Below are 22,795 nucleotides of genomic sequence, written 5' to 3' on the forward strand. Positions count from 1 at the left end.
GGTTGTACTCGGTTTGGTTGCAAGCCTGAATCTCAAGATCGAACAACTAGATGTGAAGACAGCTTTTCTTCACGGAGATCTTGAAGAAGAAATCTACATGGAGCAGCCAGAAGGATTTAAAGTCAAAGGAAAAGAAGATTTGGTATGTCGGCTGAAGAATAGCTTATATGGACTCAAGCAGGCGCCTGGACAATGGTACAAGAAGTTTGATTCCTTCATGATTGAACACAGATATCAGAGGACTACTTCGACCATTGTGTATTTGTGAAAAGATTTGATGATGGTGAATTCATCATACTTCTTCTCTATGTCGATGACATGTTGATCGTAGGACAAAACAGTGACAAGATTAGCAAGTTGAAGAAAGAGTTGAGCAAGTCTTTTGCTATGAAAGACTTAGGACCCGCAAAACGAATCCTCGGTATGAGTATATCCCGTGACAAAAAAATTCGGAAGTTGAGGTTATCACAAGAAAGTTATATCGAGAAGGTACTAAAGCGGTTTAACATGGATAAAGCAAAACCAGTTTCTACTCCATTTCCTAGTCACTTCAAGCTTTGTTCAAAGCAGAGTCCTACATGTGAGAAAGAAAAAGAAAACATGGCTATGGTGCCATATTCCTCAGCTGTTGGTAGTCTGATGTATGCAATGATTTGCACGAGGACAGACATAATGCACGCAAGCAGATTCTGTTTAAACCAGGCAGAGAGCATTGGAATGCAGTGAAATGGATTCTCAGATATCTCAGGGGTACCTCCAAAATGAGTTTATGCTTTGGAGGTGGAAAACCTGAATTGATTGGCTACACAGATGCAAACATGGTAGGAGATCTTGATTCCAGAAAATCTACTTCAGGATACCTGATTACATTTTCAGGGGGAGCAGTTTCGTGGCAATCAAAGTAAGAGAAATGTGTTGCTCTATCAACTACAGAGGCAGAGTTTATTGCAGCTACTAAAGCATGCAAAGAAATGCTCTGGATGAAGCGATTCCTACAAGAACTAGGACAAGAGCAGCATAAATACATTTTGCATTGTGATAGTCAAAGTGCGATCCACTTGAGCAAGAATCCGAGTTTTCACTCGAGGTCGAAGCACATTGATGTGCGATATCACTGGATATGTGATGTATTGGAGTCTAAGCAATTACAGCTTGAGAAAATCCATACTGATGACAATAATTCAGATATGATGACCAAGTCCTTACCTAAGGACAAGTACGAATTTTGCAGAGGAGCAGTTGGATTGCTGGAGCCCTCCAACTAAGTCGAGAGGGGGAGATTGATGGGTTTCCCTCGTTAATGGAGGAGAGAAAAAGAAGGAAATAAATATCAAAATAAAATGAAAGAAAGGACGGGAAAATTTGAAGAAAATGAATGGAAGAGAAAATGAGAAGAATTCTCTTTCATGCACGGCCACCAATTAGTTAGGAACGTTTGCCTATAAAAGCAATTGCATTCTTTCAATTATAGGCATCCCTTAGAAAACCAAAACATAGAGAGTTTTGAGAGATAAGAAAACCTCACTTGTGTGAGAGAGAAAATCCTCTTGAGAGAAAACCCAAGAGAGAGTTTAGCCATCGGTGTTTGGTGAGATTATTATTGTATTCCCATTATTTTTTCTTAGTGGAAGATAGAGTGTTAATTTTGCCCATTTTATTTACACAAGGCTGGGAGAAGTCAGATCCTGGGAATGCCATATTTATTTATTGGCTCTTTTATTTTTCGCCATCTTTCCCAACAGCACTCACCTAAGGTCATGTGAGGTCCTCTTTAAAAACGGCCCTTAGATGAATCTAATGGCACATATCATAAATAATATTAACCCACACTCATACTCCTTGTTTTATTCAAACGCACGTTCAAACACTTGTCTTCAGCTTCTCGTGATCTTTTGGCAGCATCGCCTGCAACTTCTCTAACTCTTTTTCACAATCTCGTCAAGCGTTTGAACATAATGACCAAATTTCATTGTAAATTAATTACGTGCCACAGCATGTCATGATGAAATAAACAGCAGTGATTGGTGTAGTAAACCCTTTTAATGGTTCCAGATATCTGTCTGGTCTTTCGTAATCTTTTCTATGATGATAGAATGCAGCAGGTTTCAATATTTTCTACATGATACATTAACATCTTCATTATCAATGTGATAATGTTATGTTCATTGCTTTAAAGTGTGGCCAGAGGTTAACATTTTTGCATGTTCTCTGCAGGTATATGGGTACAATAGTCGGTATTAGTGATTTAGATCCACTGAGATGGCCTGGTTCAAAGTGGCGGAATCTTTAGGTGGCTTAAGCTACTCTGAGCTTTTACTAAGTGATCTTCATTATAATGAAGGGTCTTTCTGTTTGCTTTAAATGTTCAACGGTTGATTCTTCTACATTCACTTCATTAACAGGTAGAGTGGGATGAGCCAGGGTGTTGTGATAAACAGAACAGGGTTAGTTCATGGGAAATTGAGACTCCTGAAAATCTTTTCATATTTCCTTCTCTGACTTTGAGTCTTAAACGACCATTACACTCTGGATTCTTGGGAAGTCTGTTAGATGTTTTTTGGCGTCCTGCAAGGTCGGTCCTCTTTTCCCAAAATGGCTTCAAACTCAAAATGATTCTTCCCAGCTTGATATATTTCGAATGCTGGAATTTCTGATATCTTTCCAAAATGGTTTTGGAGTCATTTTCGTAACGCATACCTTATTAATCTCTCACAGAACCTAATCATTGGAATATTTACAAATTTGACAGTGGAGTTTGCACATTACCCAGAACTACATTTGAGTTCGAACCAAATAGAAGGTCCAATTCTCTCGACTCTATCACAAGCCTCATATCTGGATCTCTAATAATAACATTTCAGGGTCGCTTTCTTTCCTATGTGCAAGTGCAGATATGAGTTTAACATATCTTAATCTTTCAAGCAACAGTTTTTCTGGAGAACTTCCAGATTGCTGGAGCCATTTGGAGACTCTAGTCATGCTTGATTTGAGTAACAACGCTTTTTCCGGAAAAATTCTCATGACAATAGGCTCTTTATTTCAAATGCAAACTTTGAAATTAAGCAGCAACCGATTTGTTGGAGAATTGCCTTCATCCTTGAAGAACTGCAAAAGTTTAGAGGTTATTGATCTGGGAGATAATAAATTATCAGGACCAATACCTACAGGCTTAGGTGTGAGCTTCAATAATTTGGTTATCCTGATGCTTTCCACTAATCACTTCAATGGAAGCATGCCCTCACAATTATGCCATCTAACACACATTCAAATTATGGATTTCTCTATGAAAATCTCTGGAAGAATACCCAAATGCCTCAACAATTTGACTACTCTGGCTCAAAAAGGAAATCCAAGTCTATTCAGCACACATACTTTTTTCAGAAATGTGGATCATAACTCAATTGTTAGTACTAATTATGAGGATGATGCAAGCTTCATATGGAAAGGAAGAATGCAGACATACAAAAGCACTTTAGGCCTTGTGAAGAGAATTGATCTCTCAAGCAATAGATTAACAGGGGAGATTCCAAGTGAAATCACTTATCTTGTTGAGTTGGTTTCTTTAAACCTTTCAAGAAACCGGTTAACAGGTCAAATAACTCCAGAGATTGGAAACTTGCAGTCGTTGGATACTCTTGATTTGTCAAGAAACCAAATAGATGGAAGAATTCCGACAAGCCTTGCTCGGATAGATCGTCTTAGTTTCTTGGACTTGTCATATAACAACTTGTCTGGTAAAATACCAACAGGCACTCAGCTCCAAAGCTTTGATCCCCTTGATTATGCTGAAAAATTCTCTACTCTGTGGACCTCCACTTAAAAAGATGTGTGCTGATCAAAATGAGTAAACTGGCTTCAGAAATGAAGAGGATAAGGATGAGTTTATAACCCTGGGATTTTACATCAGTATGGGGATTGGGTTTGCTGCTAGATTTTGGGGAGTTTGTGGCACTTTGATATTCAACAAGCCATGGAGATTATACATACTTCAAGTTCTTGAATGATTTAAATGATTGGCTTTATGTGAGGATAGCTTTGATTAAGCAGCAGCTAAAGCAAGCATATGCTTAATAGATAAACTCGCGGCGGTACTCTTTTTCTCTCATCATTAATTTTGTTTTATAATTATTTTCTTATTGCATTATTTTCTTTTCTCCAAACTGACGGGTATTAATTTGTTTACTTTGATATTTAGCTGCAGCATCTAAATTAGGAGAAAAGTAGCTATAGTTGAATGCCTCCTTTCAATTCAAGTGTGGAACATTGCCGGTATGCACACGCACGGATATCTGGAGAAGAGTTTACGAGTTAATTTGGAGTGCTTAATAGGAATAAATATAATTTATATTAGTATTAATTACTTGTCATCAGAAAAATTAATTCGGAGTTCTCCGATTGATTTTTTATTATTTATTATTATTGAGAGAAATAAACAAATCCATTCAGATCCAATCATAACAGAGGCAATTATAAAATATACATGAAGAACACTGCCCTAGAGGAGGGTTCTTGCAAACAACAAATCATACAAATAAGCAAGACATTACAATTAAAGCAAGAATAGTGAGCAAAACTCCACTGACATTTTAATCCAAGCTCACTCCGATTAATGTATTAATTCCAGCTATAGTGTTATTTTAATTAACTACGCCAAAGCCAAAACAGACTTGATTTCAAATTACAATGTGTGGCTCTGTTTTGGTCATCTATTTGCAATGTACAGCTTCTCCTTGTAAATTTGGGGTCAGCTTCTCCTTGTAAATGTGTGGCTCTGTTTTGGTCATTCTTTCCTCTCATTCGGTTTCCTGAGATTGGAAATGGGAACTCTTTTCCTTACTCGATTTCAAATCTATGTTTGGAACAGCTAGTCAATATGCTACTGAAACCTCAACTTGTTAATCATGCTGGAACTTTAGCTGCTCTACAACAGCAATCGGCTGCTAATGGAGATTTAATAGCTGGCAGATATGAAGACCATGCAGGCCAAACTCAACCAAAAGAATCCGGGTGTCTTTTCAGAAGGTATATCTCTACCGAATCAAAACCCTCCCCAATCATCTATGGATCAATCTGCTGCAATAAACGTGGAACACATCTCATGCAATTCTACCAGGAAAGTTGAACAACCTAACAAAGTTTGGAAGTCAAACACCAGTTGGAATAAGTACTTACAAGACAAAATTAGATACTGATTTTTCCGCGGATCAATTAAGCCAGTTGAATTCTACAGGACAGGGAATCGAAGATAAATTAGCTGCAGGTCTGTCCCTATAACCTTGTGAACCAGCTGACATTGGCCAACCAAAGTGCAACTACAAACTAGCCCACGGCCTGTGCAGCCGCCTTTGGAATCATTACTCTACCACTCCCAACAAACTAATATGCCTCATTCAGATTTCAATAGCACAAATGGTTCGCTTCCATTCCTGGACAATGATGAATGCATATTTTATCAGTCTTGTCAACCCTTTGCTGGGACACTAAGGCCTTGTTTGGTAGGCTGGACTAGACTGGTTAGGATTGGGCTTGGAGTGTTGGACTGGTGGACTGGTTTGGCTTGGATTGGAATGGACTTTAATAAGTTGTTCGGTACATTAAGTTGCTAGACTGCACTGGACTAAAGCCCAGTCCGTTGTTTGGTACAAGTATGGGCTGGACTGCATTGGACTTCAAACAAAATTTATTTTTAAAATTTATTAAAATTATTTAATATCAGAAATAATTAACTTCAATATAAAAAAACATGCAAGCAAAATTAAAAATAAGAAATCACATGAAGATACTATAAAAATAGTCCAAAAATTCACAAAATTAGTAATGACATGAAAATTCTTTTAAGTACATTCAAATGATCAACAAATACTTATGTTATGTTGCTCTATTTGCCATCCACTCATTACACATCTCAGTAGCCAAATTATCCCTCCATACAAACCATTGGTCGGATGTTGCAATGGTATCAATAGTGCCATGATCTACATTATTCTCAATGGGGGGATCATAATAAAATTCTTGCTCCATTGGATCTATATGACAGTTACTAACATCATGGATGCACACAAACGTTGTTTTTCTAACTCTACTGCAACTAGAGTTGTCACTAGTGGCGGAGCCTTGTTAAGACCTAAAGGGCCTGGCCCCCAAATTTTTTTACTGCATTTCATTTTTGTTCTTGCTTTCCTACACATTTAGGAAGTTTATATAATAATAAACTGTTTGTGGCCCCCTCACAGAAGAAGGATACGTTTCTCTCTCTTTGCAAGTAAAACAGTAAGTGATTTCAAATAGAAAGACTAAGTAATTTTGGGCCCACCAATATATTAATAAAAAATAAAAGTAGCCAACAAAATAAAGTTTCAAAAAATCTCCTTTATCAAATAGGAAGTAGACTTTTACCCAAATAAAGAAGGATTGAGATTTTAATTTTTGTTCCTATATGAAGCAAAGTTTAGCATTGCCTCAATTATAGATGGTTTTCGAGATATGAAAAAATGACGAGTGTTATTTTGATACCTAATTGAATAAACAATTGTTTTCTACCTTTTATTTTTACAAACATTGTTAAAGGTTGAAAATTTGAAATTTTTTAATGTCTTATTTGGTTTATATATTGGCTCCCCAACACATAAATTCCTGGCTCTGCCACTGGTTGTCACAATCTTCCTCTTTCTCATTCGATCCATGTCTACCCTACCATTAACAATATTGGCAAGAACAAAATCATAATCTATGATGTAATAATTCTTGAAACTCATAAATCCAAAGCTGAGCAGAATGCCAAAATATATGAGATAATAAACAAATACATTTATATGTGTATGTATGTCATCAGATACCAATAATAAACAAATACATACTCTCTCTCTCTCTCTCTCTCTCTCTCTCTCTCTCTCTCTAACTTATTAATTTCTAGTTCTGCATTTGTTGTTGTTTTAATTTTATGCTTTTAACATATCAAACCAATACTTCACTTTGAAAGATTCCTACTTAATATCTAGATAGAAGAGCTTATATATATTATTGCTTTATCAATCATTGATATATAGAGTAGTATGACTAACATATCTTTTTATTCCTTTTCATGTATCATTCTCTTTATATACTTGTTCTTGTCCTTGTTCTTATTCACACTCACACTTCCAAGCACTACTACATAACGTCTTATGTCGGTTACAATTAGCTTCAAGAACATAACTTATAATCCATTCAAGTTTTCTTGTTTTATGCTTTGAAAGGAGGTTTTAGGTTCAACTATATGGTTAAACTGAGAGGTTTGAACTGAAATATCCGAATTTTAAATCCTTCTACTGCCAACATATTAAAGAGAAAAAAGTATGAACCAGTGAAGAAAGCAATGATTGGCCTGCAGGCCTTCATGGAATTGCATATGTTGAAGCCTTTATAGCCTCCTTATGGAGAGAATCTTACTTACAACCAGAGATAAAATCCCTTGCGTCTACAACACTAATCACGTGGAGATAAAATCTGTTGTGTCTACAACACTAATCACGTAAGCAGGTAAACCAATATTGTATTAGCACTCTGAAGTAGTCATCATTATCTCATCTCTCCTTTACACATACGCATTTATTACATATTAAACAATAGAGAAGTGCTAATACTACTCCTTAAGCTCTTCCATTTGAGGGAACATTACCTTTGAATCAAAAGACATTCATAAGATTGGAACTATAATTTTACATTTTTTATGCAAGACCATGGCTCCTTATCTTTCCTTGAAATGTCGGAAATAGAAAAGTTAAGAGTAGCAAAAACCAGAGCTGATATTGGATTTGGTATAAGACGGCGAGATAGCAGTCAATAAGAAAAATAAATTGATGGAGAACCAAAGAGTGAGGAAAATTGAAGAACTGAAAACGTTTAGACTTTCAGATCCAAAAGATTTTGGAATTTCATTATTTTCGTTTTTTTATATAATTATTTTCTAGTTTACGTTGTTGGATATATATAAAAATCGGTTAAAAATAAGAAAAATGCTAGCTATCTTCCCATGTGTACCTTATTTTTCTACTTTCTTCATTCTCATCTTACTATATGGTTTAATGAACAAAATTTTGTAAGTTCTTGGTCACCCTTAAAGATCATCACAACAAAAGGGTTATTTTAGGCCTAAGGTAACATACCTAGAATATACCCTTGGGCCTAGTCATTAACAATCAAGTTAAGTGCTCTGTTCAACAATGACCAAAAGAGTATATGCTAAAATTGGCGGACATTTCTTTCCCAACCAATTGGGACACTAATAAGCCACTATCAAGCTGACCAACGAGTTTAAAACCAGGTCCGTCTGGGTTTGGCCTATCAAGGGTTTTTGTTTGTTTTTGGTTACAAGCAATATTGGGAGGAGGGAATCACACTTAAGACCTTAAGTGCAGGGATATATGCCCTTAAAATAGTCATCATTCTCTCATCCTCCGTTACACGTATGCAATCATTGCATATTAAATGAGGTGAAGTGAGGGTGATGAGTAGAGCTGGGTTTAGGGTTGGTGACAAACAAAATGAAATCAGTCAATGATGGAGATAGGTGTCCACTTAAAAATATTTTGATGAAGTAGAGAAATGGCATTTTTGTGAAGAGTTGGGCGTCCAGAGAAGAGAATGTTTAGAATAAAAATAGAAACCCATTGAAACACGAGTGTAAACAGAATTCTTGGTAATATGAAATTTCTCTTTCATATTTAAGCAGTCACATCACATGAAAAGTTTAAGCAGAAATGATATTGTATGTGCTCTTAATCACTTGAACCATGTCCCTCGTCACGAGAAGAGTGTTTATACAACAATTGTATGTAAAATTTAGGGTAAATTACTCAAATAGTTATCAAACTTATACCCGATTTACATTTTGATCTATCAATTAAATTATTCATTCAAATGGTCCATCATCTTTATATTATTTGCTCCATTAGTCATACTGTTACATTATGTTAATATTTCCATTAAATATGAGAACAAATTGGTCATTTTGTCCATCAACTCTCTCTCTCTCTCTTCTTCCTCTTCTTCTTCTTCTTCCTCATGGCCTGGTGGTCGGCGTTGCCTTTGCTTGAATGCCTTGTTCTGTACTATAGCACAAGAATAAGCTGCTCCCTAAGGAGCTGTGGGAATAAGCGCTCCTTGAATAGGGAGGAAGCAGACTAACTCAACCCAAGGCAACCCATTCAAAAGAGACTTTCAGCCCTTGGCATAGAAGCTGTGAGATGCAGAATAGGAATCTCTTCTTCTTCTTCCTCCTCCTCCCAATCTTCCTTCCTCTTTTTTTTCTTCTCATTTTCTTTACTTTTTTCTAATTTTGTATTTATTTTAACCCAATTTTTATTTGTTAATTATGAAAAGTCATATTTACCCCCAAATTTGGTTAAATCTAACAGAAAATTAGACGGTGGGATCAATAGAGCGAATAATATAGAGTTGATGGACCATTTCAATGAATAATTTAATTGAGAGACCAAAATATAAATCGGGTATAAATTTGAGGACCATTTGAGTAATTTACCGTAAAATTTAACTTTTTGTTGGACCTAAATATTGAAACCCCACAAACTGAAACCACCAAATAAAGAATTGCCCAATTGATACTCCAATTTTCATTCAAGTCAACCTTTTTCAGCAACGAAGTTAGTTAGCTTCGCTGGGGCGCCGTTCAAGTTTGAACGTGTGAACTCAAAGCACCAGCAAGCTTCAGAATATATTATAACATATACAAGCATTTTATTCAATCTATTAAAAATAATAAAAATCACTTACACTCTCTCCATGTACTTGATCACCACTTAGAATAAGGATTTATGCTAAATCTTTTTTTTCTTGGCTTTGGTAACGACAAAAAGCTCTACAAACTATAATCTACTTGTTGTGTACGCAAATATCAGATAAATTTAAGATACGTGCAATCAGGAGTAGAGCCGAAGTCAAGTCCGAAGAGGCCTTGGCCTCCCACTCCTTTTATAACTCTTTTTAACATTTGAAACAAAGTATAATATTAAATAAAAAAAATTCACAACTAAGCTAGTGTTACCCCCCCCTGCATTAAGTTTTAAATTGTTACATGAGGCGGCATAAATACATAAATCAAGACATAAAATTATAGGTAAATTATAGGTAAGATGGAAAATAAATAAAAGTAGGTGAGAGGGCCGTCCTAATATATATTATTAGCTAAGAAAATTGAATAAATGGGACAGTCCAGGTCATTGTCAATATAAAACAAAGCAAGCCGAGCCAACAATGGAGGGCTGGGCTGTCATATTTTGACTGAGAAAACTATATACACATATAGATATATGGTTGCCTTTTCATTATCATTATATTTGACTGCTCGTGCAGATTTGGGGAGAGGACTTGCTGAGTGAGACACACATGCAGTATCAAATGAAGCCAAGTTTGTTGAGCACTTAATTAATAGCCACCCAAGCAGACTACGGCCCACTCAAATACTGTTTGGCTCTCACCAACTTCTAGTACGTTTTTTCCTTTAGATGCGATATTTTAAATTGCTCTATGCTATATGGAGAGAAATTCAAACTCGAATACCGGAGGATAGACACACTACTGGAGTCAACTTGACTAATCTACATACGTCGTTTATGTATTTTCCACATCGACAATTATGAATTATAAAATATTTCACATTAATAATATTTCATATTATTAATGTTTTCATTATATAGTTTGGGGTGTTTTGATCTAGTGGTATTTTTCTATTCAATATTCGAAATCGCAAGTTCGAATAACCTATCTTTCATTAATTAAAAAAAAAACAATGTGAAATGAATATTCAAATTAAAATATACTCAATGTAATATGAATATGAAATAATGCATTAATTAATCTCTTGGCCTCGTCATATAAAGTGGCTTGGTTGACTCTTTTTCATTTTTGGGTTATTAGCTTGGTTGACTTTGAACTAGAATGACCATCTACCACGCATGCATATGCAATGAGAAAAATCACAAAATAACTAGATTTTACTCGTTCTTTGAATTGGGAAACAAGATTTCTTGCTTCATTTTTGCTTCTCTTTTTCAAGAGTGTCTACACTTGGGAGTAGTACTTGTTTACCAAATAAAATCTTGGCAGTACTTGGAAAAAATATTTGGCAGTAACATACTCTTCAAACTTGATCACTTGATTACTTTTCTATTCATTATTTGCATTTACAGTTCTTCCTTTTCTTCCAGTAATGGCGCACAATGTTAGATCTTTTATGGTGAAAAGTAAATTGAAGAGTGAGAAAGTGATTTCTCAATTTGCAAAGTGAGAGAGTGACCACAGTTTTGATACATTGGAGTCTATTTTTATTGGAGCTGATTTTTTTTTATGTGTCTCACCTTATCAACACTTAGGGTAGATTCATGAGAAATAATATTGTAACTCTTGCGCTTTTAGAAATTGTATCTATAGTTTCGAGAAATAGTACTAGAGAGAAACTAACTTTTAAGATATATCAACTGATGTGGCAGTGTTTCATTTGTTTCATGTTTGAGTTCAGTTTAGAACTTATTTATTCACAGCAAATAAGATATTGTCATATATTAGTTGATACTTAAAAGTTGGCGTCTCTAGTACTACTCTAGAAAACAACACACAAAATAAGATTAAGAAATTGGTGTCTTCACAAAAGAAAACTAACATTGCACAAAATGGGTCAATTTCCAAATCACTTTCACCAACCTACCAACCTTGAATTGTTCCATATTGACACACTCACTGAAAACAAAATATGTAGAATGTGCTAGTAACAAACATTGTTTTTCATACATTAGTCCACATCTGATTGCAGAATTCTCAGCAATAAAACCATCTGCCCTAATTAAAAGCATCAAAATTTTGTTTGGCATATGCCTGAAAGCCATGAGAAAAGAATAATGTCAAAGATTCTACTATTTGTGCAAGGAAAACAGCCAGGACAATGCCCATGTAATTTTTAAATATAATCGCCGCAAACTCTCGTCAACCATGGAAAGTTGAGTCGAAGTGGATGCATGAGACATGCTTTCTCTTGTTAAAAATGCTATACATGTACACCATACTTTCATCCTCAAATTTGGACTCATTATACAGTAGACTACTGTATACTGTATTTCTATACTTCGCTAAGAGTTCGATTCTTTTCCTCCCCTTCTCTGCAATGGAAAATCATCTCTAGTTCTTTTTCATCCCTAACAACATATGGGGTTGGACTGCTGAGTTCATAACTTTTCTATTGTTTATCTTTTAATGCATAAAATTATGTCTTGTTTTTTACTGGGTAATTTAAATTTGGAAACTCTTCAACGACTTTACAAGATAAGAATTTAATAAACAAAGAGTAATGAGCTTAATGATTATAATGACCTGTTCATTTTCTAACAAGTCAGTATTGAGTACAAATACCTATTTGATACGAAGGGTTTCTATAGGAGATGGCATAATATCGAGACACTATACCATCCCAAATATATATCAAGACATTTCTATCTCGTTTCGTTGTTTGTATGGTTCAAATTATCGAGATATTAACATCCCAAATATAGTAAACGTTCATTCTTAACAATAAAAAGTGAAGAGATTAAGTCATTACCCTCAAATTACAATAATTATTGAATTACAAAACGTAAATGGCAAGAATCAAACTATATGGACTAAAATGAAACTCTGAATTCTACACTCGATATCTTAAGTTTGATTCTCCCCATCTTTAATATTGCTTGTATAGAAAAAACAAATAAATTTATTTATATAATTTATCATGTAACAAAAGAGATGAAGTCGGAGAAAACAAAATCGAAAAAGTTCCAAGTCCCCCCCAATCTTTCTTCGAGTGTGTGATACTTTTCTATTTATTTATTGATGGAGTACCTGTTGAGTGTGTATTTGATTTGATGCTTTGGTAGCTTGCGTCTCATGTTGCTTATATTACTGGAAATAAAACAAGCTAAAAAAAAATGTTAAAAACGAGAAAGGCAAGTCCCATTGAGAAACAACAAAACGAAAAAAAAAAAAAAAAAACTTAATTAAGCATGCATTATGCGTGGGGTATGTTTGTCCCCGCATTTAGCCTACGTTATTGTTGAGAGTATTATTCCACATCACAAATAAAAGTACCGTCTTATAAAATGAATAAGAAAAACATGAGTGGTAAAAATGAAGAAGGCTACACATTTATCATTTATCTTCTCACTACTATCTTATTTTTCTTATGCACTTTTAATTATAAAAAAGAACATTAAAACATTTATAAATGACTTTGAATCATTACAAGGCTGATTGCAGCAACAATTGCTAAGAACAATCCATCACTCTCCAGACGAATAAAGATTATCAACTTGTACAAATAGCGCTCAATCGTTGAAAATTATCAAATTAACATTATGTTAATTACTTTATTTAGTTAATTACACATTGTAATTCAATAAGCCGAATCGAGATTAGCCACTTTAGTAATTACTTTTTAAATAGCCATGTAACATGTTCGGTTAAGAGGCGACAGAAGATAGCTACCACTTATCTCTCTCGTTGGTTTGCTTGGTTTTCATTTAGAATTTTGATATTTGTTGCTACTTCAAAATAATAATAAAATAAAAAATATTGTAACGGAAAAAAGAATAGTAATAAAATATTCATGGTAAGTCAAACATAAAAACAATTCGAGTCCCGACAGTTGTAACATTTGATGGCCAACAAGCTCAGTTTCGCGAGTAGGGATTAATCGAGATGAGCGTAAGCTGTCCCAAACATCTCATGGTATTTACCTAAAAAATAAAAAACATAAAAACAATGTTAGAACAACAGCATGATGAAAAAGTTGTTACCCAGAATAACTCTATAATCATTTTGTTGGATTGAAATTCAGTTAAAATTTGGTGAGCCATTAATTTTCATTAATTTTTTATTATTATAATAAATCGAAGTGAAAATTGAAGTCCAAGTCCAACAACTATGGCGTCTTCCTATGAGAGCCTGAATTTTTAGACAGCGCCGAGGTGGGCCCCATCACGGGACGCCTTCAAAAATTTCAACTTTGAACAATAAATCCCACCATTTGGCGTCTTCCTCCACTCTCTCCACTATATAAAACTCCCAACACCAACTCTCATTTTGCTCTCACCCTCAGATTCATATTGTTCGTTAGATCTATCTCTCTTTTTTCCCGGAAAATTTTAGCGCTTTCCCGGAAAATCTTCGTTTTCCTGGCGGCTTTTTGAGAACCCAAGTGGGGGTCGTGGAAATGGCCGAAGAGTCGCAGAAATGGGTGCTGATGGTGACGGCGCAGACGCCCACCAACATCGCCGTGATCAAGTACTGGGGGAAGAGGGACGAGACGCTCATATTGCCGGTCAATGACAGCATCAGCGTGACGCTTGATCCGGAGCACCTCTGCACCACCACTACTGTCTCCGTCAGTCCCGCCTTTGACCAGGATCGGATGTGGCTCAATGGAAAGGTAAAAGCTTTTTGTTTGTTTTCGTCTTCTCACTAGTCTCTTTGTGTTTGGTTCCCGGGAAAAATGCATGGGAAACAGAGGATTTGAAGGTCTTTATTTGCTGTTAGCTTTGACATAAACTTGGTGGGTCCCTGTTGGAAGGCAAAAAAACTTTTGGGTTCTAAGTTTTTGCCCCATTTGGTTGGCAAGAATAAGTAGAAATGGAAAGGAAATTGAAAATTTATAGTAGCTGTATCACTAGTATTGAGCTTTTGAAATTGGCACTGTTGCTTTTGCCACAGAATTGTCAGAGGTTTAATATTTGCTTCTCCAAACACCATGATCGTTTTGGGATTTCACTGATTCGTGTCTCTTTTTTTTATTTTTCCGGTTAGTGTAGGAGATTTCTCTTTCTGGAGGCAGATTCCAGAGCTGTTTAAGGGAAATTCGTAGTCGAGCTACTGATGTTCATGATAAGGAAAAGGGAATCAAGATTACTAAGAAGGATTGGGAGAAATTGAATGTACATATTGCTTCATACAACAATTTTCCTACTGCTGCTGGATTGGCTTCCTCGGCAGCTGGTTTTGCTTGTCTTGGTAACAGATAATACCGATCATATTACTGTTAATTTGTTACATGATTAGTGCCTTAAGTTTGAGAACACATGACTGTGTTAATAATGTTACTTGGGTACTGGATTAATCATTCTTTGTCAATAAATAGTAATTAAGCAATGAGCATATCATAGCTAAGCCTCTGTTTCTACTTGCAGTTTTTGCCCTCGCAAAGTTAATGAATGCGAATGAAGATCACAGCCAGCTTTCTGCTATTGCAAGGTAGTTTAATAGTTCTTCAATTATCTCATTTTCAGGTTGCCTGTATCTTGCTTCAATTATAATGATTCCAATTGTGAATGCCTTGTGCTTCATTTTCATTGCTTGAATGTGGCTGCTGTTCATGGAATTTTTAAGTCATGATAAGTATCAGAGTTATTATGTTTGCTACTATATAGACCCCATGGTAATGGATTTTAAGTTCATCTTAGTAGTTGTGTTATAAATCCCTTTTCTTCTGTATTCACATTAAAGAGATTCAAGTATTGTAGTTGGTGGTGATAATTCTCTAAATTTGTTTGTTCATACAGGCGAGGTTCGGGCAGTGCTTGTCGCAGTTTGTATGGGGGATTTGTCAAGTGGATCATGGGAAAAGTAAGTTTAGTTCTTTTATGGTTATTGTTATGTCCTCTGTTAAAATCCAAGTTATTCTATTGAGTCTTTAGTGCTGATTCTTGGTATCATTATCCATTAAGGATGAGAAGGGAACCGACAGTCTTGCAGTTCAACTCGCAGACGAGAAGCACTGGGATGAGCTTGTCATTGTTATTGCTGTGGTATGTAATATATGTTCTATACATTCTGTCAAATGATTTTATTGTCAAATTTTGGCCTGTGGATGACGGTTCTTTCTTGTCATCTTGTGCTCAGTTGTTTTTGAAAGATTTTCCCTAGGGTCTTTTGAATTTTCGACTTTCCATCTCTGAGTTGGCCATGCATTTCATTCTCTTCTTTTTAAAATATAATTTTTTGTGTAGTTTGATGGTTTGACGTTATTTCTATTCGTGTCATGCATCTTTATGGTTTTGTAGTATCAACCATATTATCTTAAATGTGTTTTCTGGTCAGCATCAATGGCACGATGATACTTTTCAGTTTTGCAAAATGCTACCTTTGAATATTATATTATATTTATTAAAAAAAAAATTATCCCCGTTCAGTTGCACAAAGAGTTAGGAAGATATTAAGTAGTCAAGATTAAAAAAAAAAATAGTAAGAAAGAAAAGTTTGATTTAATGTATTTAATTTGAGAGTTGCTACTATTAAAAAGAACAATTTATATAAATTCGAGTTTATTTTTTGCAAGTCATGTTAGTGCATGTTTTGTTGTCATGAAGTGGATTTGGTGGAATGGAAACGTAATTTGGCAGTTGTACCCCAAAAATTTAAATGATGGGTGTTTATAATGACTGCACATGCTTATTTTGGAACGTTGAGGTTTCGCAATTTGTATAGAATCCTTACAGAAGCCAAAGATGTATTCTGAATGTCTGACTAGGTTTATCACCCTATACCCTAAGTTATTCAAATCTTGATTTTGTTTATTCCAGGTAAGTTCACAGCAGAAGGAAACGAGTAGCACTACAGGAATGCGTGATACTGTTGAAACAAGTTTGCTCTTACAACATAGAGCGAAGGTACATTCTCCATTGTCCTTTCACTGCCTAGTTTAAATGATAGGAATTTTACGAACTGTATAACTTTAATCCATAAATTCTATAAATTTGAATTTTTTGTACCTTCAAACTCCCTCATTTTAGTGCACCGTTAATATGAAAACACAGTGTCTTATTCTTTTAGGTCATCTGCTGTCGCTTATTTTGGTGGGGTCATTTAACCCTGATCTAACTTGTATATTTCTGTTTGTCTTTTTATACTGTTACAGGAAGTGGTACCCAAACGCATATTAAAAATGGAAGAAGCCATAAAAAATCGTGATTTTGCTTCTTTTGCACAACTGGCCTGTACTGACAGTAACCAGTTTCATGCTGTTTGCCTTGACACATGTCCGCCCATATTCTACATGAATGATACATCCCACAGGCAAGCCTCTTTTTTGAATTTGTGTTACTTGAAAAGCTCAGCGGTTACAGTAATTCATTTATGTTTTCATTGAGGTGCGGAACTAGAAACTTGGAATTCAATATTGACGAAGTAACTATGTTTCAGGATAATCAGCCTTGTTGAAAAGTGGAACTGTGCAGCAGGAACGCCTCAGGTTAGGAAACTAAATTATTTTTAACGATTATAAAATACTGACTGCTGCTCTTTGTAGCATGATAATGTTAAAAAACGGTGATCTTAAATTTCTAAGATTGCTAGTGCTCTGTGAGCAGTCATATCTTGAATTTGGTATGTCTGATTGTATTTTCAGTAGAAGCCCTTCAGCATAAAAAGGTTAACCTAGTTAAAGCTTCAATTTTGCATGTTTTCTTCATATAATGTCTCAACTGAAGCAAATTGCACATCCTCAACAGAAGCAAGCTGTAAAGAATTTCCGAAGAAGTAACTAATAAATTTACAAATTATTAGTGGAAAAGAAAACTTTTGGCATTAGCTTTTCAAGTAATTTGGCTCAGACTTTGTTCTCATAATAAACGTTATTGCTCAAACCATGCTTGGAAGTTTCCCTGGGGATATACCTTTCCTGAATGGCAATATTATAACATGTTAGTAAAAGTACTAAATTTCGGTTGTGACTCTTAAAGGCTTCAGAAATACTAATCTGAACCTGCTTATCTCATGTGGCACTAATCTTACTTTATGTTTAGCTTATGGCATCCGTCTGCTACTAAATATTATTTGGGAAAAGATTTTATACTCTATAAGCTTATTTGAGTTGCATACTATTCATACTTTTTTTTTTTTAGTAGTTGAAAATATTTTAATGACTGACAGGTGGCGTATACATTTGATGCGGGGCCGAATGCGGTTCTAATCGCACGTAACCGAGAAACAGCTGCCCTTTTGGTTCAGAAGCTGCTATTCTGCTTTCCTCCAAAATCTGATGCAGATTTGAACAGGTAATATTTGTGGGCTTTCATATGACATTTCCTCAAGCTTAAGAGATTCTTATTTCTGTGTAGTTTCCGCATCAATGATTTTTCTGATGGCACCAACCTTGCTCCCCCTTGTGTGTGGCTTTCTCTTTTAAATTTTTTCTTAATTCTTTTCACAGTTTCGTTCTTGGTGATAAGTCCATTCTGAAAGATGCTGGGGTTGAGAGCCTGGAGGCTATCGAAAGTTTGCCTGCACCTCCAGAAATCAAGGATCCATCCCAGAGGCACAGAGGAGATGTTAGTTACTTTATTTGCACAAGACCTGGGAGAGGTCCAGTTGTGCTGTCAGATGAAAGTCAATTTCTTCTCAACCCTGAAACAGGGTTGCCGAAGTAAGTTGAGAAGATTTCTCTTTTCTTTCACGGTGTTCTGTTCTTTCTCAGGACGATTCAAATGGCTGTATGAGCCTGAAGTAGTTCGTTCAGATGATCCTTTTAGGCTGAACCCAAGAATTGCCTTAAAATGATTATCCGAGTTCATCTCAGTTAAGACAGTTTCTGTTGCTTGTTTCATGTATCTTTAACTTACTTTTTGCTCTTTTAATCCAGTTATGGTCTTTGTGCTCATTTTCTTTGACACATTAACGAATAAATTGTCTATTGTTCATCAGAAAGTGTGGCATTGTGATAACTATTAGCAATTCATTCCCGTTCTCTACATGCCCTTCCTCCTAATTGTCAATCTGAAATTTTGAACTCTTGAGTTAAAGTAGCTTGAATTCCACCAACATTATGGCATTGTATGACCTTTGTACTGATGCAGCCCAGAAGCAAATGATCGACAAACGTCTAGATCCAAGAACAAGCAAATGATCGACAAACATCTAGACCCATCAGCTTTATGAAATTCACCAAAGAAGAGAGAAAATCTCAATAATTTTAATAATCATATTAATAAGCCGTCAATTACAACGCTTAAAGTTGTTCAAATAGAAAACATAGAACTCCAAAATCGTAGGAAGCTTCTTAAAACTTAAATGACAAGAAAATAATTACATCCTAATCTTAATAAAAGTAAACAATTAATTATTCTAAAATTAATTAAAAAAACATTAAATAAAATATTTTCCTCGCCAGAACCCTATTCTTTCATGAATAAGCCAATTGATCAGCAGTACAAGAACACTTCCTCCTGGTGCTTTCTTTTCATCTCCTTTTTATTCTTTCCTACTTTTTCGCACATTTGCAAAAAAGTATCCTAGAATTTACCCATACGGCTACTGCCATGTTTTCACCTTCCATGTCTTTTTTTAAAGTACAAACGATAGTTTAAACTACACGGGATGAGAGATTCACACACACACACACACACAATCATAGTGTCATGGGGATTCGAACCTAGGACCACTAGTATACAAGTCAAGGTTCTTTCTCACTTGGCTAAACCCCGTTGGCACCTTCCATGTCTTATTTTTGCACCAAGGGCATTGCATCTGTCATTTGTGCAGAATTATCTATCTTCACAAACTATTTTCAAAAAGTCTCATTCCTTTCCAATATTTAATCTATATGAAAATTTTAAGCCAGTTTCGCCCAATACCTTACAAAATCTATCTTGCTGAAACAAAATGTTAAACAATGACAGAAATCTGAGTCTGATACAAAGGACCAAAAAAGGGAAAAGAGCTGCCCTGTATCAACAATGGGCTACTTCTCTTCAATCAGAAGTGCCTTTAAGATAGCTTCACTGATACCATCTGCAGCTGGAAACAAGTGTCCAGCACCTGGTAACTCATGGTAGTGAATCCATGGAAGCTTTTCTGCAATATAGCGTTGCAGTTCGACTGGGACAAGCCGATCTTCATCACCCTGCCATAGATGGACGGAGCCTTCCTTACTGGCAAAAGGGTTCTTCAGATCTAGAGGATCAAATTCCCAGGTCCCAAATCCAACCATCATGTCACGAAGGACTGACTCATATTCTCCTTGCTGCTTGGCCTGTACCTGCAAAAAAATAAAAATAATTAATAGATAAATGAATCATCAAAGCTGGTAGCAAGGACGAATGCCACATAAAATGAGTCAAGTACAGTTGGATGAGAGTATTTTCAACAAGATTACAGCACAAACAAAACTCCCAACTGCCCTGTAAACCAGGAGGCTCCTGAAAACCTCAACTAGCACTATAGCTCTCCTCGTGTGAATTAGTCTTGCAAATGATATTAACTCTTGCTCAAGGGTTTCAAATTGTTGTACAACGGTTTGAGAAGTTAATTTTTCACATCATATGAAGCTTTATATTGAATCTTCTAAGGTACGTGGTAATGGACCGAGCTGAAGTAATGCCTCATGTTGTGTCCCTCTTATTGAGTTCAATAAAAAAGTCCTAAACATTTACCGAATATGAAAAGTACCTTGTTGTCTCTTTCAGAAACGTTCGCATTCCGTATGATTTCCAAATCTTGGCGAGAAAAAATGTTCATATTTGGGTTACTACTGGATACAACACTGGATGTAGGAAATAGTTTCTGAGTGTTCCACCAGTGGATTAGCCATGGTATGTGGTGAGCAACTCGAAGTGCCCATTGATCCCGCGGAGGTTGTTTATAATAGGCACCGGACAAGTTGGCAGGCAAGCCTGGCCACCAGTAGTTGACAACAGGAGCAATCAGTGTTGCTCCTGCTAGCCTGTCAGCATCCCAAACATCAAACTTGAGAAAAACTTCAATACTGATTAACATATCAGATAATGTAGAATTTGGTCCTCATTGAAATAAAACCTTGTATCCAGACTTTGATACAAGCATCATCACCAGATAAAATCTACTTTTAATGAAGTTCCAATGCTGGTGTAAAGTAATTAATGTATTATGCAGCCTTTACAAATCTTTACTTCAACATTTAGAAGGTTTCCATATTGTGTCCAGCCAAAATTTTAGTTGTTCTTAAAATTTAAAGTTAAATACATATGCAGCATGATATTTGAAATTAATGCATCCCTCTCTCTCTCTCTCTCTCAATTGGTATTCTAACATTTACAAAGGACATGTAGAGCATTTACAACTGCCTATACTATCCATGAGGCTTGTAGGAAAGTCTTACCTGTGAGGGATGTACTGAAGACACTTCCAGATGACCTGTCCACCCATAGAATATCCAATTACATAAAATTTGGATCCCAGTCCCAGCTGGTCACCAAGCTCTTCTATATCTAAAGCCAAACTCTTCCGCGTTCGCTTAGGATCCGGATCACTTTCACCATATCCCGGTCTGTCAAAAGAAACAATGTGCAACCCTAAATCTTCAAGCACTTCCTGAAAAAGAATCCATCAAGAAGTTAACCAATCTAATTTTTGGACACAAACTTCAAAAACCAATGAAGACTATAAAATCAATTTGAAATTGAGAAACAAATTGCGAACCTGAGGGACGGTTGTTGCAATCAGTGCATCATGTCTGGTAGAACCAAAGGCATGAACATAAATAATCTTATATCTGGCCACTTCTTTTGGAACACCATATTCCTTGTAGGCCAAATATCTTCCATCCCTCAGCTTTATTCTAGATGCCGTGACGAGTGGGCCGCCGGGGGAGCCACAAAGTTTTGGAGGGGGTGGTTGGATGGCCTGATATGCCCATGCCAGCAACCCAACTAACAAGAGAAATGTGAGTCTCTTAAACATCTCTGATGCCTGACCCCCTGAGAATGAAAAATAAAACTTTGCTGAAAAACCAGTACAAGAAGTGAGGAGCAAAATAGCACTGACCTTGAGGACAATATAATAAGGCTTAATTTGGGCATTTCCCCTTAATTTGGATGATTAAAGTTTTGATGAGATCACATATTGATTACCTCTACAAGTTCACCAATGAAGAGGTTATCTGAATGAAACAACAACCAGAAGAACAGGAGAGCCAAGTTTAAAAAGCAGGGTAAACGGAACAAAAATACACACAAAATACAGAAAGGGTCAATAAACAAATGAATCAGTTGTACATTAGAAACTCCCATCATTTAGTTAATTTTAAAAGAAATTACATGAACTTCAATAATCTATCTGCAGTATTCTTTGCTCTGTTCTTCATCAAAAAAAACATATATATATATATATATATATATATGGCAATAAATCTGTCCATTGGGTTTCCATTGTGTCCAAGAAAGCAGTCAATATGCAGAAACAAGCATCAACCAAATCAACCAATCATTTTTAAGACAGAAAAACTTGAATATATGGACTGCATCATATAAACTAGACTCAGAGCATAAAACCCAGAGAGAGAGAGAGAGAGAGAGAGAGAGAGAGAGAACGTACGTTAATTAGAGTTGAGTGCAGGAGGAACAGCTGTTGTGCTGAAGCAAACCATTATATATCTTTAACTTAACATTTGGTTTTAATTAATTAATTAATTGTATTACAAGTAAGTAAACAAGACCGCCACCTAACTACCAAACCCAACCTAAAGTCGATGGCATATTTTTCGCTCCATTCATTTTGACCTACATTTTTCTGGTCAGCAGCAAAGCAGAGAGGAGGTTGGTTAATCCAAAAGTTGCAGGCAAACCTTACAAGACGACAAAAATGGATTATTTTCTGCTACGCTGTCGTAAGATTGACCTAAATTCTTTTGTTGTCGTCTGTTATAAATTATTTTCTTTTTACGACAAAATGGATAATTTTGTGTTGTCGTAAGATTACCCTAAATTTCAAGAGTTTTGAAAAATATGATAATTTAAAATGTTGACAATCT

The 22,795-nt window shown here is 35.7% G+C and overlaps 2 protein-coding genes and 1 pseudogene across 3 annotated transcripts; 2 read left to right on the top strand and 1 right to left on the bottom strand.

The window, feature by feature from the left end:
• The first annotated feature begins 2,743 nt into the window (after positions 1-2,743).
• On the top strand, positions 2,744-4,260 carry LOC103331194 (receptor-like protein EIX2; annotated as a pseudogene).
• Positions 4,261-13,961: 9,701 nt separating this feature from the next.
• LOC103331186 (diphosphomevalonate decarboxylase 2-like) lies at positions 13,962-18,761 on the top strand. The gene is made up of 10 exons (XM_008233796.3): positions 13,962-14,449; positions 14,829-15,027; positions 15,204-15,267; positions 15,576-15,639; positions 15,741-15,821; positions 16,596-16,682; positions 16,931-17,088; positions 17,215-17,263; positions 17,944-18,068; positions 18,224-18,761. The coding sequence occupies exons 1-10, from the start codon at positions 14,234-14,236 to the stop codon at positions 18,438-18,440; spliced, it is 1,260 nt and encodes a 419-aa protein (XP_008232018.1). The 5' UTR covers positions 13,962-14,233; the 3' UTR covers positions 18,441-18,761.
• An 812-nt stretch (positions 18,762-19,573) lies between these two features.
• LOC103331185 (uncharacterized) lies at positions 19,574-22,583 on the bottom strand. Of its 2 annotated transcripts, XM_008233795.3 has the most exons (6): positions 22,360-22,446; positions 21,897-21,925; positions 21,466-21,743; positions 21,146-21,357; positions 20,458-20,731; positions 19,574-20,047 (listed from the first exon to the last, which is right to left on the bottom strand). In XM_008233795.3, exons 3-6 carry the CDS (start codon positions 21,724-21,726, stop codon positions 19,751-19,753), a joined length of 1,044 nt encoding a protein of 347 aa, XP_008232017.1. In that variant the 5' UTR covers positions 21,727-21,743; positions 21,897-21,925; positions 22,360-22,446; the 3' UTR covers positions 19,574-19,750. The 2 variants fall into 2 exon arrangements, with proteins under 2 accessions (XP_008232017.1, XP_008232016.1); XM_008233794.2 differs by lacking the exon at positions 21,897-21,925 and having other exon boundaries at positions 22,360-22,583.
• Positions 22,584-22,795: the final 212 nt, after the last annotated feature.

The sequence above is a fragment of the Prunus mume genome, linkage group LG5, assembly GCF_029339155.1.
Source record: "Prunus mume cultivar Tortuosa linkage group LG5, ASM2933915v1, whole genome shotgun sequence".
Taxonomy (NCBI): Eukaryota; Viridiplantae; Streptophyta; class Magnoliopsida; order Rosales; family Rosaceae; genus Prunus; species Prunus mume.

What these genes read in the sequence shown, in the direction of transcription:
- LOC103331186 (XM_008233796.3), top strand. Translation starts at nt 14,234, where the DNA reads ATGGCCGAAGAGTCGCAGAAATGGGTGCTGATGGTGACGGCGCAGACG. An exon ending in AGCTGGTTTTGCTTGTCTTG is followed by an intron (nt 15,028 to 15,203) that starts GTAACAGATAAT and finishes TTCTACTTGCAG; the next exon opens with TTTTTGCCCTCGCAAAGTTA. An exon ending in TCTTACAACATAGAGCGAAG is followed by an intron (nt 16,683 to 16,930) that starts GTACATTCTCCA and finishes ATACTGTTACAG; the next exon opens with GAAGTGGTACCCAAACGCAT.
- LOC103331185 (XM_008233794.2), bottom strand. Translation starts at nt 21,726, where the DNA reads ATGTTTAAGAGACTCACATTTCTCTTGTTAGTTGGGTTGCTGGCATGG. An exon ending in TTGCAACAACCGTCCCTCAG is followed by an intron (nt 21,358 to 21,465) that starts GTTCGCAATTTG and finishes ATTCTTTTTCAG; the next exon opens with GAAGTGCTTGAAGATTTAGG. An exon ending in CTTCAGTACATCCCTCACAG is followed by an intron (nt 20,732 to 21,145) that starts GTAAGACTTTCC and finishes GGATGCTGACAG; the next exon opens with GCTAGCAGGAGCAACACTGA.